This window comes from Miscanthus floridulus, chromosome 9, assembly GCF_019320115.1.
Source record: "Miscanthus floridulus cultivar M001 chromosome 9, ASM1932011v1, whole genome shotgun sequence".
NCBI lineage: Eukaryota > Viridiplantae > Streptophyta > Magnoliopsida > Poales > Poaceae > Miscanthus > Miscanthus floridulus.
In genome coordinates this window covers 38,908,489-38,928,475 of record NC_089588.1, presented here as the reverse complement: position 1 = coordinate 38,928,475, position 19,987 = coordinate 38,908,489, and the positions used below count along the sequence as shown (strand labels likewise).

The following is a 19,987-nucleotide window of genomic DNA, read 5'->3' as shown; positions in this document are numbered from 1 at the left end:
GTTGGAAGTCCAGCTCCATTAACAAAGTATGTGGTGGCAAGCTATCTAGCTGTTGCAGCCACTTCGATATGCTGGTAGCCAGGTTGACCTTTGGGGTGGATCATAACTCATAGCTGGGGGTTCATCTTGTCGATCCATGTGGATGCTCAATCTTTGGGTTGACCAGCAGCTGGTGTTCATCATAGGCCAGCCAACTGTATGTCATCACTGAAGAAGTTGCAAATCAGCGGCATCAAAAGTCTGATCTTCTTGATTCCAAGTCAATACAGTATTACAGTATGCACCACAAAAGCTGAGGATATTAAGCTGACAGTAGATTATATTTACTTAAATATGTCAGTAGAAGAGAGATAAGGGAATAAGCAAGCTAATAGTATATACTACTACTCTACTTGGTTGACTCAGTGAAGCTGCAGGCAGCAGAAGATGATAAGTTTATATTTATTTCAGTACATTTGGTCCATATGGATCTCACTGGCGGTTGTTTTAGTTTGCTCACTGCTTGTTCCCCCCAAGAACAACATTGACCAGACAGTCCATCCTTCCTCACAAATCACAACGGTATTCATGCATCACGCTAACTCACTGCTCAATAATAATTCTGAATCTCATCTCACAATATTTATTCATGTGAGAGATAAAGGATGACTGACAGTGGCATATCAGAGCATACATGCATGCATGCATGCTCTAGAGATTGGTAACTCTGACACCGATGTTAGCTGGTAGCTTGACAAGTTCAGGCCTCGACAGGCACCCTGCAGGGCTCATGTAATCAAAGATCTGATCTGACCATAAACGGTTAGAGTCCATCAGACAGTTGCTGTCCACGCTGTCTCTAGTTATTCATTGCACTCAGCACTACAGCCTATAAATTTATATAGAAAAAAATAAAAAGGAAAGAAGAAAGTTCAGGCATTCATTTCAGTGACACAACTTAACCTATAAATCTTCTGCACTCATTCTTTAAAAAAAATAAAGTCCTGTCTACATTTCTTGCGGAAATGAAGAGTATATGATAGTCACAATGCAGAAGTTATATCTTGAGAGCAGCTACAAACGATTCAGTGTTAGAAATCTTTTATTGTGTCTTGTACATGAGCATTGCGCAACTGAAAGCTAGTCCAAAATCATCCAAGCAACTAGAATCGTCGTTTCGGCATCTAGTCCATTCCTCGGATACTCGACAACGAGCACAAATTTTTAAAGTACCTTCAGACTGATATCCTAACACTTGATATGTGGACGAGGCCCTTCTTGTTATTGCAAAAGAACAAAATAACAGATCACACGCCTCGTTCAACACTATTAAAGATATTTGAAATATGCATGGTTTGCATTGGTTGGATAAGATCATAAGAGCAGAACACGAAACCAACGCACAAATGGAGATCAGGATGCCGTCTTTTCGATCTATCTGTCAGTTTTCTATGCTATTCAATTAGGAATTGGTTTCCAATGCAGCATATGCTGTGGAGAGCAGCGGGCCACACTGCACATGGCAGAAATGAAGTCCAATGATATATGGGGTGTTGCAGATAAGAGCGAGCAAGCAAGATGCATACATAGTGAGGGAGAACTTGATTCGTTCTGTTGCCAATTTTGGCGTCGCTGTCTTCAATGGACTTGCTGTTTCTTGCAAGCAGATGCCTGAGCAAAACGGTGGCAGGATAGGCTGGAGTGCCCCAAGATCCCAGAGCACAGTGGCAATTGGCATACTCAAATGAACAATTCCCCCTCAATGGTTGGAAAGGTACTAGTGTACCCAAGTGTTAAAGTACTAGTTTGGTTAATATGAGTTAGGTTGTTGCTAATATAAGCTCTTTTGATCTTCACCAGTGTTGTGTCAAAATAGCATAGAACTTCTATAGGAACCTTAACACTACTACCTAAAGCATTTTCAGAGGCGATCACAGAGCTTTTCCAGAGACATGCGATTAATAAATGCTTTATAGAGACGGCTATAACGCCGTCTGTATAAATAGATTAAAGAACAAAAAAGCTGCAAGCCCGTCGCCAAGCCCGCTCTTGAGCCCACCATTAGCACAGGATGCATTTTACAGACAAGCAAAGTTGATTTTCAAAGACGGGCTGCACGCTCGCCTTTGCTCTAAGGTTGATGTAAATCAGAAACAATAGAGGCAAGGTTCATGCCCGCCTTTGTAAATTAGACAAAAAAACAAAGGAAAAAAGGTCTGACTGAGCCTGCTCCGAGTGCACTGGGATACTCCTCTGCGTGGTGATCTCACTGAATCTAAATCCGTGACGGCAAGCTAGCTTTGCAAGCAGCCAGATTCGCCGAAAGAGGTGTGTGCCACCAGATCCACCGCCCACATGCCAAATCCACCAACCCCAGCACTAAATCTGCGGGCATCGGTCAGCCCCCACGTCAGATCTGCAGGCGCCGAAGAGCCCTCACGCAAATCCGGGGCCGCCAGAGAGCCCCTATGCCGGATCTATGAGAGATGGTTTGAGGTTGTGGCCAGGGCGCTGCTCGAGGTCGAAACCATGGCGTCGCGCATTATTTTGAGGTATTGCCTTGACAAACCTTGTGTAGTTGTGAAAAATGGACTCTAGAAATGCATACTTTGTTTCATATTGTATTTTTGTTGAAATATTTCCTCCATTATAAGCAAGAACAAGACTTTAGAGCATCACTCATATCAGATAGAGATAGCACACAATAGATACTCATTCAATAAAATAGACCGAGGACATGTTTGGCACCAAATTTTCACCGGTGACAAGAATACATCAGATTTCCACACAAACAAAGCCATTTTGACATGTGCTACTTCTGAACCAGCAACATGTGCTATTACTGACATATTGTAGACCCTTTCCCATGTACAATTAGGCCAAGTTATGTCGCAAAAGACTATAGTTAGTCCTGTCCAAAATGCTATCTAACCAGCTTATACATATTAGAACTGAAGGTTATCATTACCGCAATTTGGAGCTATCATGAGCTGAGTAAAACTGCAAATAACCATTGTAATCTTGAGATCCCAGAATTGCTTGTTTGTTGCTGCCATTATTCCCCAATTCGACTTGGGGATGTAGAACATCATTTTTCTTTTGTTGCTGACAATGAAAATTCAACTAATTAGTTTATATTTGAATGATAACAATGGGTGTAAATGTATAGGTTGCAAGTTTGCAATATACCTTGCTCCTTTTTTTTGGTATGGCAGATTTTATTTGCTTTCATCTCCCCTTGTGCCGTGACTTATCGATCCAAGTCCTTTTTCTCTTGGAATTTTTTGACTGAACTTCTTTTTCTTTAGCTTTGCAGCACTAAGCAAATCATATCTTTGGCTGGCATTTGGGTCAACATTTGAATTTCCAAACCCCAAACCAACTTGAGGTGTTCCCTTATCAAGTTCTGCCATTGCTTTTCACATAAACCAAATATTCCTTGTCAAACTATGTCCCAAAGAATATAAAATATTGCAGATAATTAATAGCACATGACTGCAGATTTGGATTTTTGATCAAGCAAAACATTAACTGTAAACAATAAACAACACATAGATCAAGCAAATCTTTTGGTACTCAATTTGCATGTCAAGATAGATAAGCAGATGCAGAGTAACTAGACTACTTCAGTTTTTGCTACTCATTGGTACTCAATTTCATAACACAACCCTAGCTTGATCACCGTTCAAGAAAAGTGTAATAGCAAAGAAAGCAAGCTACTCTTCCAGCCTGAAACCAATCAAAATCTTAACAAATAGCATCCCAGGACCATAACCTTAGGTCCATCACAATCTGAAAGGAAGCTATTAGGGATTCTGTTTTGAATCTATTGCAAGTTGGTGAGGCAACTCTCAGGGGTGGGCTGTTGCTAGTTGGACAGTGTCCCAGCGTCTGTGCTGGGCTATGGGCACAGCGCACGTGCGCGATTGAGAGGCCACTCCGGCCGCAGGCGGCAGACCGGCGCGGTGCGCGCACGATTGAGAGGCCACTCCCGCCTGTCTTCACGGAGAAAACCTACAGTCTCTGGTAGGAAACCATAATGAGTCCGATAGACATAGGGGCTGAGGGGAAGAAGTTATGGTTAGGGCCAAAGTGGGCTTTTTAGGCCAAAATGGGTGTCTACCTTTTATAATTGGCTCTATTTTCATAGGCAAAAGGCTGTCTCTGTTAAAATATTTTAAGAGGTAGGTTTGAGTTGGTTGTCTCCATAATTCTGAAGAACGCCTTTGAAATTCGTTGTTGATTTTGGGAGACCGATTTTTTCTGCTCGCCTCTGAAAATAAAAGAGGTTGTCTCTTGAAATTGTTTTGATAGTAGTGCACCACCGAGCCCACTGATGCTGTTGCTGCCTCGTCGCCATGATGGAACCCGTGTTGCGCCGTTGTGGAGTCTGCCTGCGTGTCGTGGAGACCACCCTGTCACCGTTCTACTCATGCCATCTCAGGCTCGGTGCACCATATGATCCAGTGTGACTATGTAACACGCCGTCATATGAAGGGAGTATTACATTATATTCTCAACTAGCCATTACAGGAATCGACCACGTTACCTCCATTGTATGATCAAGTGGAGGTAGGAGGCACGTGGATCATCCGGTGATGTCTGCATCTGACAACTTTTTTCAATGGCTAGCAGTCTGTTCACCCTCAATATAAGTGCTTCCCCTGGCTCATTTGGAGCTTCTCTTGCACCCCATTATATTGTTGTCGGCACTTATAGAGAGAATAGTGAAACATTTGAAGAGCCATCTAAGTCAGTAAGTGAAGAGTTGAATGTTAGCCTTGAGTGTTACTGTGTTCTTGCTTGGGCTTCTTTGAGTTGAAGCTCAAAAACTTGTTACTCTTGGTGATTGCATCAGCTAGGCGTCCTGATATTGAAATTTACCGGGCCGGACTGTCAAACGAGTATTCGCTAGTGGATGGAAGCTTAATTGAGTCTCTGTGACTCCTTTGTGCTCCAACATGGATTAGGGAGTTCTGGCAACAGCCAAAAACCGTGGGAAAAATCCGATAGTCTCTTTATTATTCTTGCATTATTTCTATCTTAGTGTGATCATGAATTTCTCTTTAATTAGTTGTATACCTTGTATGTTGTAGCAAAAAGTGTGTGAAGCTCATAATAGATGTGGTTAGCTTGCTCCTTTAGTTATCTTTTTAAGGATATGTTTAGAATGTTGGCCCTAAGGATTATTTAGTATGTTTTTATAGAAAATTAAGGTGTCAAGGTGCAAAGGGCATTAAGAATTTCCATAGACTAAGATTGTTGCTTTAAAATTTTAGAGCTCGATTCAAACCCTTCTCTTAGTCATTCGTCCTTACAACCGAGATTCAAAAGATGAGGACATTGATAGGAGTGAAAGAAAGGAAGTAAGGGTGGGAGTGAGAACGACGGACTGAGGGATGGCCGGAGAAATTACCTTACTGTAATATTAAATTTAGATTTTCAAATTTGAACCTTAATTTTTTTCCATTTTTGGTCTAGAAACTACTTACAGCATACTACAGTGAATTCCTGATTCCTAAAACTATACTGTTGTGATCCTACTACTTGAGAATACACACAGCATATTAATATCGACATCATTAAAGAGGATTGAATAATGCTTGTGTTAATATCACATCAATCTTACAAAGTAATGCTACACGGAGATAAACAAGCACATTGGCTACCGTAGTAACTAACAATACACATATTGCTTCTTTTTCATTGTATATAAATAATGTGTCATTCAAAACTAATCATAGTTTCCAATAAATCCCTAATTTGTGCAAGACGCCTGCAGCAACACCCCAGAACACAATCTCACAGAATATGACATACAGCAGAGTTCCCAGCCGCTGCGAGTGCCAGACATTGACGAACACATGCTTCACGATCCAATTGACCTGCAGAAATAGAAAGAAAGAAAGAAAGAAAGAAATCAGCCAATGAAGTTCATTAGGTGACACACACCACCAGCTGGGTCCTGGAACAAAAACGGCTACAAACCATGTTCTTATTACGCCAAACTAATAGCCTCCGCCCATTACTTACAAGATTGTTATCTTCCGACTCGTAGTACCATCCATTCACAAATGCAGCCAGTATTCCCTGTGCTCCTAGGACAAATACAAGCATGGCGTTCATGCCTATCCACTCCAGGAAAAGGAATGGCGTCCTCAGTCCCCAGACATCAATCTGTCCATCAAAGCATAGATGTAAAGTTTTTTTATTTGTTATTTTCCTGTAACATGAAATCGAAGAAGTATCATGTCTAAAATGTATACATAAACCGTACTAGTATATAGAAAGCTGAAAGAACAATTCCTGCTGCACCGTCTGTAAAGCAGACATAGCTGAAGCTGTAGAGCTGCTTGTTGATTGGGATGGCTGCAGGAGCAGAGAAATACATGTAAATCTCTGTCTAAGAATTGTAAATGGCAGCCCATGTCTCACAATAAATATGCATGGATAGGTACCATTTGTGAAGTGTAGGATAATGGCGACTACAAGGAGCGAAAAGCCCATCAGAAGCCAGTGCTTCAGTCTCTCCTTGTGAGTCTGCAAATAAGAAACTTCGTTGACCACATTGCACATTTGCATTACTTAAGAGGCCACAGGCGGAAGCAAGTTTTCAAGAATAACCTTGAAATGGATTAGAACATGCCCATAATGTATCCCGATTATCCCTGATAGTACTGACGATATTGAACTGAAAGCGGAAAAGATTGTCAGATACTTGAACGGGTGGCTGCAAATATTCAGCTTCTGCTAATGTACGTTGTCAGATGTCAGATATCCACCTTAACAAGCCTTCCGGTTCAAAAGGCGCAAGGCACCACGCTGGTGCATCAGCTCGCAAGGGACCCATGTTGGGTGAGCTTGATGTACAATCCTGATCAAAGTAATTTCAGATGTCCAATAGAAAAAAAAATATTCATTAATTGTGACCGAGTAAAAAGAAGGATCAATGACAATGGCAAGTACGTAGGAAGAATTCTGTTGTACCTTTGATCGGATCCAAACTGGCTGTGTGTAGATATGATTGATCCCCCAGACCTGCCTATCAACATAACCAACTGCGTTGCAGGCTTGCTCCAGGCTGGCCCTCACACCACATTTTACCTGCACGAAAACAAGCAAAAACTGTATCAAATATGACACATTTCAGTGATGATGGTATGGTATGCCCAGGAAAGTTACAGATACCGTAAATTGTTTCCCGTCATTGATGTCGCCATCATTGTGGTAAACAAAGCTCCAATCCGGGACATATAGTGAGAATGTTGTAACCATGTATATCACAAATGCAATGAAACCACCTAACCTGTTATTTCCAGAAAGCATCAGGGATGTTACTCATTTTCAGAATCAAGAAAAAGCAAAATGGAAAGATATGTGAAGTACAGTGTTATTGAACTATCAGGAAGAATAAGAATCGTGTACCATTGCCATCGATACGCATTGAAAATGGCGTAAGGACCGGACCGCACCGTGGTAGGCCGTACCTTTACGGTGAATGCCTCTATCAGAGCAACAATGAAGTATACCAAAGCTATTCTCTGATGATCCAATGTGAAGAAAAGAAAAGAATCCAAGTTATTGCCATGAAATATGTAAAGCTGTAGGTGGCAAAAGAAAATTATTGGTGACTGAACCAAACCTGTAGGATGCCCATCCATCTGATCTTCTTCATGTCCACTCCATAAGAGAGGTCATCCGGAGCATGAGAATATCCACCTTTGTACATATGAATATACCATCATATCCGACAGTTACAGAGTTTATTTCAACTAACAGATGAATGAACAAAAGCTGTGACAGAATCATAGTAATGAAAGAATTACCTTGGAGAAGCACACCCCAGAAGAGCATTTTCAGTGTTCTGATGGTAATCTTCTTCACGGCGGCACCGATATTTGGAACTCTCTGCAATCACGTTCATGTGATGATCAGCTCTCTGCTAGCATGAAACATTCACTTGGGAAACAGCAAGTGGTACAGAGTATTGACGCTTGCTATTTTCCTCTGGCAATGTACTACATCTGTGACGAATAATCGACCGGTGCAAGAACCTATGCATTATGGAAGTATCAGTTGAAGAGTGTATGTGCTTGCTCACCTTCAGTGCGAAGGCGATCGCAACACCAACTATGAAGAGGAAGAACGGCATGACGAAGTCTGCCAGAGTGCAGCCGTTCCATGGTGAGTGGTCAATCCGCTCATAAGCCCCACCGGCATCGTCCACCAGTATCATAAGCTGCAAGCAAGGAAATTCAATAGTTTATATGATGGTATTTAAATAATTCTGGGTTCATAAAACGAGGGCTGAATACATCAGATCCTTAGCAAAAACAAACGAGTATAGTTACTACTCCCAAACTCCTTATCCTCATTTTGACCTCCCATATACATGGAACTTTCTTAAATCACTTCTAAGGTCATGGAGGAGTTTGTCAACTAGAAATTAATACTGTGTGCCACAAAACGAAAATCAAACTTTTCGGATTAAATAAAGAAGCAAAAAGTAGATATGGGCCGGTGGGTGTATGTATGTACCACAATGGTTAGCCCTCTGAAGGCATCAAGAGCTGCCACTCTTCTGCTCTTCTTCTGCACGTCCTCAGCCACAGCCACCCTCTCCTTCTCGATGTCCTCTCCCTTGCCATCACCATGCTCGGCATGGCCAACGTCAATGGCGTGCTGCTCTGGACCCTTTTCACCATCTGATGCTGCTATCTTCTCCATATCCACCGTCTAGGCATGTATGTATGTGGCTTGTGCAGGCTTAACTTGCTTAGATTCTAGCTACAACTTGAAAATTGTAGCATTATAACATGGAAACGGATGCCCATAAATGTGACTTGAATACTTATCGAGGAGCCATGTATGTTCAAGTATGTCACATTCATATATATACAGCCTGTTCGTTTCGTCGTAAACGATCGTGGATTATTTACTGCTGGCTGGTTTTGTGTGAGAGAAAAATATTGTTCCAGCTTATAATCCACGATCGTATACGAGCAAGCGAACATGCTTATACATACAGCTATCTAGTTACAATAACTGTATGTGTCTTGCAGACCACAAAGTGCTGTTTATTTTGGTATAACTAGTTCAGCTGCTAGCTAGATTAGTCTGGCAGGGTTGCCGTCCTGCAGTAGGTGAAGTAACTGTTTTCCATGGGAGTTTGTCACTTTCCATGATTCATTTCTTGGAGTGGCTTGGTGTCCTCTGTTTCCAAGTGTCGAAACCTTGCAGATTCCACCATGTAAAATGCCTTCACATGGAAACATAGCTGTCAAGGGGACAAGTGTAAACTAAGATATGTTTGTGTGTTAGGAAATGCGCCCATGTTCTTTGGAACAACATATATAAGATCAGGGACTATGGCAAAGCAAACTAAGGCCCCTTAGGAAAGACCAAATCTTCCTGAATCCGAGGAAAATTTGAACTGCTTCTTGCGAAAGTTTCGTGTTAATTTGACCAAAATGTGGCATGGAACTCGATATATATATATACAAGCTAATCTTGTCCGCAAGGAGCGTTTGAAAACGATGTCTTACACCTGTACTTTGAGCTAAGGAGATGCACATATGAGGAAATTAAAGATTCTTACTCTAAAGCTAAGGAAGGCAAAAGTCAGATTTACAGGTTTAACAACAGGGGGTCGTCTAGGGCAATTTGGGCAAACAAACAATCTCTATTTTTTTAGGTGTTCTTATCTTGAAAAACGATGGAGCGAGCGTCACGTACGTACGTCGTCTTGGTATTGGAAAATCAGTCCGTGCGGAAGACGACGGCCATCGCCGGCTGCGTTTGGACGCCGCTACACATCTTTGTCATTGTCTTGGAGCATCCAGTTGAGGATGTTGCTCCACAGCGAGAGGACCATAAAGAAATCTAGCAGAAATGTGACGCGCCAATGCAATAATGCAATCGGTGATGACAGCACTATCATCTTGTGGTTTGAACGATATGGCAATTGATGCTTTTTACATTCAGAGTCCGTTTAGAATACGGGATTTTTTTTCATGTTCCGGTGTTATTTCTGTGAAATTAAACTGTGAATCCAATGAAATTCCTCTGTTTCAAACAAGCCCTCAAGAGTTGAGCATGAAGGCTATGTTCGTCTCAATATTTAGGCTCTCTTCGGCAGGCTTCGGTATCTCCAAATACAGTAAAGTCAAAGAAAACTACATTCCGTAGCTTCGGTTTTTTTGTGTGAAAATGAATTCGACATCATCATTTTTATGCTTGGTTTTTTAAATTTGCAAACCTTTTTTTTACGTGTGCATATTTGGTAAGGCTTTTGATTAAACCAATGGACAAGTCCTAACAAAAGCCCCGCCAAAGGAGGTTCTCGAAGCAGGGATAGCTTCTCTTTCCTCGAACAAAATGTGGCGAAAATGGATTGGAAGTGTTTTTGGATGAGATTTAGGAATCGCCTGGGCATATAGGCACGGCCGAGTCCATCCGATTTCAATTGATTAATTAATGGTTTGCTTTAGAGTTCTTGCAGTTTTTAGAGGAAAGGTCTAATAGAGCACTAGTGCATTTTTTTTTTTTTTTTTGAGGGGAGCATAACGCATAACTCAAGGAAAAGCAGAGGATGAATGGTAGGCCCAATAAGATGCAACTCCTGAAGTCAAAAGGCCCATGTTGACAGCGCAGCCACATCACCCCTCCCAGATCGCCACAAACCACCACGGCCTGGGCCCAAACCGGGATTTCCCCGCGTGGCTGGGCTTGGTTGGGCCTGCCGCTCTCACGAGCACGCTGCTGCCGCGCGGGCCCAGGTGGGCGGAGTTCCCAAAGCTGAAGCACGGGCAAAGCCGTTGAGCCGCCACAAACGCATGAACCAGGGCCATTCCAAACATTTTCCCTCTTTATATAAAATCAAAATTACTTATATATATTAGATAAAAATGAATAAAGGCACCGGGACATTTTACGAATGACGAAGGAAACGCGCATAGAGCTCGCGTACAGGACAAGTTCGCTGGCGGGAGCAATCAGATGAGCCACGCCCACCGCCCACGCGGTCCGGTCAGCAGCCGAACGCCCGCTGCCGTGTCGGCCATCTAGTGGTCCGGACGCTACATACAGCCCGCTCGTCCACGTCATCGGTTGGCGAGCTGCGGACGCAACGCCATGGCGGATCGGCCGTGGACCACGGATCGCGGCCCCTTCCCTCCCTCCTCGCCCGCCCGCCCTTTCCGTTTCGCCTGCCAAGAAACACCGCCGTGCGCGTGCCGATCTCGAGTACAAGTGTACAACCACCGACGGCCGATGGGTACCGCACGACGAGGTCGGACCACAATCAGGGTTCAGTTCACCTCCCTTCTTGCGAGAGTAGAATCTCAGCGGGCTATTAGCGTGCCGGGTTTTATGGCTCTGTTCGTTTGTCCTCTAAGCCGTATTTTTTCAGTGAATAAACAGATACTTTTTAGACTGGCTTTTCAGCCAAGCAAACAAGGCCTATGTGCCCGAGAACGAGAAGGAGAACAGTGGTTGGTTGGACGATCAACTCCGACTGCCGAAGAAAGTAACGCCTGCTGCCGGCCTGCCACCGACCGATCAACTCCGAGGCCTGCAGGCCGGCAAGCCACATCAAGGCGGCGTTGGTTCCGGCGGCATGGCTTGACGGCAGCCGCTCCCCGCTCCAACCCGTCGGCCCGTACCGGCGTTACATAAAACTGTGGACGGTGGAGCGGAGGAGCAGATAAAAATGATAAGACAACGCTGCAGCTATGGATGAAAACGGTCGGAAAATGTCTTAACCATTTCCGCTCCTGTATTTTTTTTTTTTTGGTGGGAACGGAAACAAGAACGGGAAGGCCGGACAGAAAAACGAAACCGGTATTACGGGATATCGGTAACGGAATATTTCGAACGGAAACGTGTCCGATCGGAAAGCGATAACGCAAAACGGCTAAACAACCGAAGTAGCAGGCTGTCAAGATCACGAGTTGACTAGATCGAACTTACCATGTACTTAATAGTGTGTGATAAATTCAGGATAAACGGAAACACGGCGGCCATTCAGTTTTCAGCCTAACACAGAGTACTGCTAGCTGCTTTCAGCCTGTTTGGTTGACTGATTCATATCGTTGCTGGTTCGTAAAGAAATACTACTAGCTGATTTGTGTGAGAGAAAAATACTGTTCCGCTTCGATCAGGCTGTTTGTGTTTGGGACCCGTCACAACTCCATTCAATAATGATCACACCACCAAGTCAAGCAGCAGGTTGCACGCACGTACACGGTACACCAGACATGTCTCAATCTTATCTTTGTCAGCCGATCTTAACGTACGCTAGGGGCAGCCGGGCAGTAGCCAGGGCCAGGGGCGCTCGGCCGCTAGCAGTCGCCAGGGGCTACGGGAGGGAGCAGCGGACAGGAGTGGGCTGGGCATGCGGCACGGGGAGCGGTGGTTTCGTGGGCTGCATCCAGTGGGTTGAATATGAGGATATAAAATATGGAAATAGCGTCGGAAATTTTTCTAACTGATTATGTTCCTGTTTCTGCCTAAAATACGGTGTCAGTTTTCCGTTTCCTATTTTTTCAATAAAAACGATATACGATCGATTAATACGGTATACGGTATGGATTGGTACGGGAATTTTCCGTACCGTTTTCATTCAGAGCTCCAGCCACCCGGCCGGGGTAGCCGTCTCCATCATTCAGCGGGCGCGGCAGGCCCAGCCTGGACGCCAGAACCGCTGGCGGGCGGCGGCCTTATCCTCCTCTCCTTTGCTTGGCTTCAGGTTCAGGGGCACCAGGCGCACACGGACACACCAGCTGGAGGGGGGACGGGCGATACAGATCAACAACACATGGGTGGCGGTGCCAGACTAATCAACGACAGCGGACCAGGCGCAAAAGGACACACCTGTTCGATTGATCTTATCGGATGATGATACAGTATTTTTCTCAAACGACAAAATAGCTTCGATCGATTTATAAGTCACAGAAATAATTAGAGATACAGTATTTTTTTCACAGCAAACCAGCTTCAACCGACCTATAAGCCACAGAAATGATCAAACGAACAGATCTTATCAGGCCATGAAACATTATTTTTCTCTCACAACAAAATAACTTTAGCCGGCTTATAAGCCACAGAAACGAACAGAGTTACAGTATTTTTCTCTCACAACAAAACAGCTTCAGCCAGCTTATAAGTCATAGAAACGAAGCGAACAGATCTTATCAAACTATGATACAGTATTTTTCACTCATAACAAAATAGCTTCAGCCAGCTTATAAGTCACATAAAGGATAAAATATTTTTCTCTCATAATAAAACAGCTTCAGCCGACTTATAAGCTACAGAAACGATCAAACGAACAGATCTTATCAGGCCATGATACAGTATTTTTCTCTCACAACAAAATAACTTTAGCCGACTTATAAACCACAGAAACGATCAGAGTTACAGTATTTTTCTCTCACAACAAAACAGCTTCAGCCAACTTATAAGTCATAGAAACAATCAAGCGAACAGATCTTATCAAGCTATGATACAATATTTTTCTCTCATAACAAAATAGCTTCAGCCAGCTTATAAGCCACAGAAAGGATAAAGTATTTTTCTCTCATAATAAAACAGCTTCAGCCGGCTTATAAGCCACAGAAACAATCTAAGCGAACAGATCTTATCAAGCCATGATACAGTGTTTTTCTCTCATAGCAAAATAGCTTCAGCCGGCTTATAAACCACAGAAACGATCAGGGTTACAGTATTTTTCTCTCATAACAAAACAGCTTCAGTCGGCTTATAAGACACATAGACGATCAAGAACAGATCTTATCAAACCATGATACAGTATTTTTCTCTCACAACAAAATAGCTTCAGCTAGCTTATAAGCCACAGAAACGATCAGAGATACAATATTTTTCTCTCACAACAATACAGCTTCAGCCAACTTATAAGCCACAGAAACGATTAAACAAACATGCACCGGGGCTCTTGGTGAAGGCTAAGCTTCACCCCACCCTCCGACTACAATTTTTTTTAAAATATCACCTGGAAATGTCAACTCTTCTGCTCCGATTCCTTTGACCCCGTTCATTTCGCTGAAAAAATAAGCTAAAAAAACAAATTATAAGAAGACGGATTATAAGAGAAACGACCTCGACCCTTTTGTTGGATTGATCTATGGACGAATGCCAGCTTGGATTGCAATCAAGCACAGCCGTTGTGTAGTCAAGAGAAATGATAAACAAATTCAAGATTATGTTTTCGAGATTCGGCCTGTTCAGTTGGCTGGTTTATATCGTTGCTGGTTTGTGAAGAAGTACTCCTGGCTAATTTGTGTGAGAGAAAAATATTGTTCCGACTGAAAATTTACGATTTACAAACGAACGGGCTGATTATGCGCCTTGTGTTCAACGACGGCAGCTGCTCAACGCTGGCAATGGAACAAACCATTGTTGAGACGAGGATCTGCTGCAAGTGCTCATCATCAGTCATCGCCATGCGCGAAATCACACACACGCAGGATCAGGCGAACTTGGATCGCAGGCACAAGTGCATGTAGTATGTACAGTGGTTTTTTATTACTAGTACTCGGCTAGCAATAGCAAAAGCATGGCTGTCGGACAAGAGCAACAAGAAACAGTCTCTGTCCTTCACCTCGGAACAAAAACACCACACTCATCTCATCCAAATTCACACTCACCACCAGCAACAAAGCAGGAATCTTTCTCTCTTTTTTTTCAGTTTCTCCACCCATGGCTCCACGGATCTGGCTGGCGTCCACCGCCTCCTTCCCCTTCCTTCGATGGCAGGACATAGTAGTAGCAAGCAGATGCGCAGATCCATGGAAAATGAGGCGCAGATCTCGACCAGATCCAGCAATGGCGGAAACGGTGCACGGACATAGGAGTACGTAATAGTACTAGTAGTAGCCTTTTTCCTTTCCTTTACGTCTCATGATCGCGGACGGATGGGATGAACAAGATCCAGATCCTCAGATCCGGACGGAGGCGACGGAGAAGACGAAGCCGGCGAACTCGGGCGGCGGGCGCACGACGGTCCAGCTCTTGGTCTTGACGTCAAACACCCACACGGCGTGCCGCCCACCGCCGCCCTCCCCATCAAGCGCGCCCGTGACCACGACCTTCTCCCCACCTCCGACGCAGACGGCGCGCGCCGTGCCGGCCTTGAGCCCCGGCGGGTACGGCCCGACCTCGCGCCACCCGCGTCTTGTCCCCATCCACTCCATGACGGCGTTGCCCTCGATGCACCAGACGCGCCCTTTCACAACGACGTGGGCCGCCGAGGGCGGCGCACGGACGCGCTCGAGCCTCCGCCACGCCCCGGCCGCCGGGTCGAACCACTCGGCGTCGCGCTCGAACCCGCCCTGCCGCGCCGTGCGGTACCCGCTGACGGCCAGGAACCGGTCGCCCTCCACGGTGGCCATGCCGTCGCACTCGTCGCGCTCCTCCGACATGTCGGGGAGCGGGTCCCACGCGTCCGCCGAGGCGTCGTAGGCCTCCGCCGTCTTGAGCGCGTTCTTGTGCTTGTCGTGCCCGCCGGCCACGTAGATCTTGCCGCCCGCCTCGGCGCACGCGAAGAAGGACCGCGCCGACCGCATCGGCGCGCCCCGGCGCCACCGCCCCGTGGCGGCGTCCAGGACGTGCACGTCCGCGACGGGCTCGAAGGTGCGCGGGTCCCAGCCGCCGAGCACGGCGAGGCGCGTCCCCACCGCCGCGCACTGCGCGAACACGGGCACCACGGGCGGCGCGCCGCGCTCCCGGCGCCACTCGCCGGTCGTCACGTTGTACACCGCGACGCCGTACGCCGGCGTGTTGGCGGGCCCGTCGTCGTCCTTGGGTTCGGCGTCGGCGTCGGCGGCGGACGGGTTCCCGAACTGCATGAGGTAGACGAGGTCCTCGTTGGCGCCCGCCTGCGCGCGCGCGGAGGCAAAGGCGGGGGTTGCGGCGGCGCTCCGCCAGCCCCGGCAGACCCGGCGCATGGCGCGGTGGGAGGCGTGCGGGACGCGCGCCAGGCAGTCCACCGCCACGTCGTCGGGGATGCCCGGGATCAGGTCCACGTGCTGCTCCTGGCAGCCGGCGCCGCCGCGGTAGCAGCCGCCGACGCCTCCTCCCCTTGGGCTCCGCATCTTGGGTTTCTTTCGGCTTGCGTGTGAGCTGAGCTTATCTCTCTTGTCCTCTCCTCTCTCTCGAACTCGATTCCGGGATGAGATGAGGGGGATGAGATGTGTGCGGCCTCGCAGAGCGGCGGATGGGGGATTAAATAGAGGGGTGCCCGTGCGACGTGGCGCTGCGTTATTGGACCGAACGCACAGCGAAGCCGATATAAAAACCGGCAAATGGGTGTGATAAAGCTGGGGTTTTCTGGCCGGGTTTTGATGATGCTTTGCTTTTTCTGTTCATTCATTCCTGTGGAAAAGCTTGCATCTTTAGAGCAAGTTTAATAATCCCAGCCTGCATCCGGTTGTAAGAAGAACAAAATGGTGACTCCCAGCTAGCTCCCAGCCTGCATCCGGCTGCAAGACTATTTTTTCCTCTCGTACTCTGTGTTTCAGCCGGCGGCAAGGTAAGTGCCCGCTCAACCTTCTCTCTCCTAGCGTGGCAAGATTTTTGATGACATGGAGTTCATCTCGCTGGCTCACATACGTTATTATACCTGCTCTTATGCTACTCTATACTGCTCCTTCTATCTCAAAAATAGAGTCGCTATATGAGAATCATACTGATCAAACATTCTCAACTTTAACTAAGGGTCTGTTTGGTTTCTTTAGTCCACGGACTAAAGTTTAGTCCGGACCCTATTTAGGCCTTGTTTAGTTGGCGTTTTTTTTGGAAATGGTACTATAGCACTTTTGTTGTTATTTGACAATTAGTGTCCAATCATAATCTAATTAGGCTTAAAAAATTCGTCTCGTGAATTTCGTCTAAACTGTGTAATTAGTTTTCTTTTTTATTTATATTTAATGCTTCATGCATGCGTCCAAAGATTCGATGTGACAGGGAATCTTGAAAAATTTTGGGAACTAAACACTATCTTGGTTCCAGGGACTAAAGTCCATTAATGCAGTTGTATAAAGACAATATTACCCCTGTTGAGATGAAGATATTACAACTGCTGGCCACGGGTGGGATGAGGAGTAACGAGTGGCAGGATTGTCTACAGAACACTTTAGTCCAGTTTAGTCACCCCTTCATGGACTAGAGGACTAAACCCTTTAGTCCAAATTTTAGTCCATGTGTTTGGCATTTTAGTCCACATTTTAGTTTAGTCCATGGAACCAAACATGCTCTAAATTTATAGAAAATACGTGTAACATTTATGTCGGTGCAGAAAGTGACCAACACGTAAATATTTGTAGTTTTGACGTACGTTGTGATCGGATGTGGCCTAGCACTCAATGACACAGGGTTTATACTGGTTCAGACAGCGTGCCCTACGTCCAGTTTGAGTCGATCGGTGACTTTATTCCTGAGCCCAGGTGCTTGAAGTTTGATGTAGAGTTACAAACGGAAGAGAGTAAGATGGGGGGTGCAAGAGATCCGGTCGGACTCTGGACCAAAAGGGCGAGAGTGACGGGAGCTCCTACGTGCGCTAAGTATTCGAGCGTGTGCTCTGTGTAGCTTTAGAGTGTCTAAAGCCAGCAGAGGGAGAATCGATCGTTTGTTGTTCGAATTGTCCGAGAGTCGTCGAATCGTTTTCGAGTGTCCGCTTTGGGAGAGAGCGCATCCCCTTTTATAGATAAAGGGGATGGTCTTACAAGTGAGAGAGAGAGAGAGTATATATGCTACTAAGTCTTGTTGCCCACGCCGTCGGGTACAAGGTAATTATAGGCGGCCACAATATTGTTTACGTCAGACGCATGTGGGAGGTTTTAACGTATTCACCATGTATGGCAGATGATGGCGCCCACAACACTGTTGATGCCCAGAGACATGTGGGGGGTTTTACCGTGTTCACCTGGTATGGGAATTTATGGCGCCCACAACACTATAGGGCAAACGTCGGCGCCCACAACACTGCTTAGGTTCTGACATGCCTAGAAGGTTGCAGGGCACCCTTCCAACATGCCATGTCGGTACTGTCCTGCAGGTGTACAGGGTACGGTCCTCGGTATTACGGTTGACTTGAGCGTCCTGCCTTACTTGCTCTGCCCCTTTCCTAGGTCCTCATCGAGTGGGCGTCCCTGGTCGGTTGGTCCCAGTCGGCTCCGACTGCGCCAGTCGGAGAAGAGCTATAAGCAGAGGTTCGGTGCATCCCCGGTCGGAGACGCGGGTCGAAGTCGGAAGCGAGCCTCATTCCCCTCGGCCAGGCCTTCCGATCGGAGAAGCCGGATGGAGTCGGAAGCGAGGCCTTCTGGTTGGAGAGGCGGGCCGGAGTCGGAAGCTAGGCCTTCCGGTCGAAGAGGCGGACCGGAGTCGGAAGAGAGCGCTATTTCTATTTGGCCAGGCCTTCCGGTCGGAGAGACGGGCCGGGGTCGGAGGAGAGCGTATGTCCTTTCCTTGGCCAGGCCTTCCGGTTGGAGAAGCGGGTCGGAGTCAGAAGCGAGGCCTTCCGGTCAGAGAGGCGGGCCGGAGTCGGAAGCGAGAGTTGTTCCTCCTTGATCAGGTCTTCCGGTCAGAGATTGGATCGCCCTTCTGGCCTGTCGTTAGGTTTTTGGGTCGGCCCAGGAGTTACGCGTCGTTCGCAACGTCATCTGCTGGGCTGATTTTTTGCTGGGAAGCAGGTCCATGAGAGACTCCGGGTTTATAAATCCGACAATTTATATCTCCAAATAAGTTTATTATGAAAGTATATTCAACGATCTACCTGTTGATATTAATTATATACCATAAATATTAATATTTTATTAAATATATTTGGTCAAAGTTAAAAGTTACTGACTTTTTTGAAAACCTTTTTTTGGGTAAGAAAGAGGTGGACTCCTCGTAGAGGTGGAAAAAGAAAACAAAGGACGAAAAGTTTGCAACCTACGGATGTGACTGAAACATTTTTTTTACATGTTTGTGAATCTATCTAGAAGGATGCCTGGGCTGATCTTTTGGTGGTGCACAGCGTGTAGATGAGCACGAGGAGGAGGACGGAGCTGCAAAAAAAAACCTGTGATGTTTCCGTTTGGGAGCAAATGGACGACGCAGGCTGCGGATTAAAGGGTGACAGTGACACTAGCCTGTGTAGAACAAGTGGGCCTTTGGCTGCTCGTAAATCGTCCAACTGTTAACGGCGGCCGAAGGAGGCGGGGACTTTTGTGTTTTTTTAGCTGTGCCGCCGTGACCTCCTCCGGCTGCACAGTCGCCGCCCCCCGCGGCCCGCCCATGGCAAGGTCTCCGGAATCCGGATGTGATCGCACAGATTGATACTGCCCCTATTAAACGACCATTTTTCGCATTACAACTATCTTATCTTGCGGATTATCGCAGCCGGCGTTTAGACTTTTTCTCGGGCTTCTTCTGTGCCTGAGTATTTTCTGAGATTTGCTTATGATACCATACAAGGACATTTTTCGATGCCGGGCAATGCCGTCTGTCTGTGTGCGCTTATCTCTGCATTGAGATTTTTAAGACCGACTTGTGAATAATTAACATGGGCAGCAGCAGCCGCAAGAAATGGAACCGGTCCAGTCCATGAACCGGGCTTTCTCGATCCGGCCAGGAAATCGTGTACGAGGTGAGCTGGGAATTCAAGAGCGTCTTCGGCTGCCTGGTTTATAAGCCGCTCGTGCTGATTTGCACCACGCTGCAGCCTGGCGGCCGGTGTATTGCCGGAAGATACGGTTAGTTGGTCACGCGTTGGGGCAGGCACGAATTTGGGCTGGCGGGACGGCGGCGATTGATATCAGGCACGAATTCAGGCACGAATTCATATGATATCAGATATCACGTGTAGAGATGTCCTGGTTTGTAAGCATCGTACGTGACAACGTGCACGAAATCTTCTGAAATTTTTATCATAGGCTCCACATATGATATCACGACATCTCAACAAGTTTCATGATTTTCGGACTTCTTTTGCTTTTTATAGAATTTA

General features: G+C 46.1%; 2 protein-coding genes across 2 annotated transcripts; both read right to left on the bottom strand.

The window, feature by feature from the left end:
* Positions 1-5,699: 5,699 nt before the first annotated feature.
* LOC136481774 (uncharacterized) lies at positions 5,700-8,706 on the bottom strand. The gene is made up of 13 exons (XM_066479070.1): positions 8,518-8,706; positions 8,081-8,218; positions 7,806-7,887; positions 7,622-7,698; positions 7,405-7,520; positions 7,168-7,285; positions 6,967-7,083; positions 6,762-6,853; positions 6,604-6,670; positions 6,438-6,519; positions 6,257-6,348; positions 6,013-6,156; positions 5,700-5,864 (listed from the first exon to the last, which is right to left on the bottom strand). The coding sequence occupies exons 1-13, from the start codon at positions 8,704-8,706 to the stop codon at positions 5,718-5,720; spliced, it is 1,461 nt and encodes a 486-aa protein (XP_066335167.1). The 3' UTR covers positions 5,700-5,717.
* A 5,795-nt stretch (positions 8,707-14,501) lies between these two features.
* Positions 14,502-16,191, bottom strand: LOC136481773 (F-box/kelch-repeat protein At2g44130-like). The gene has a single exon (XM_066479069.1). The coding sequence runs from the start codon at positions 16,089-16,091 to the stop codon at positions 14,937-14,939; it is 1,155 nt and encodes a 384-aa protein (XP_066335166.1). The 5' UTR covers positions 16,092-16,191; the 3' UTR covers positions 14,502-14,936.
* Between the last annotated feature and the right edge of the window lie 3,796 nt (positions 16,192-19,987).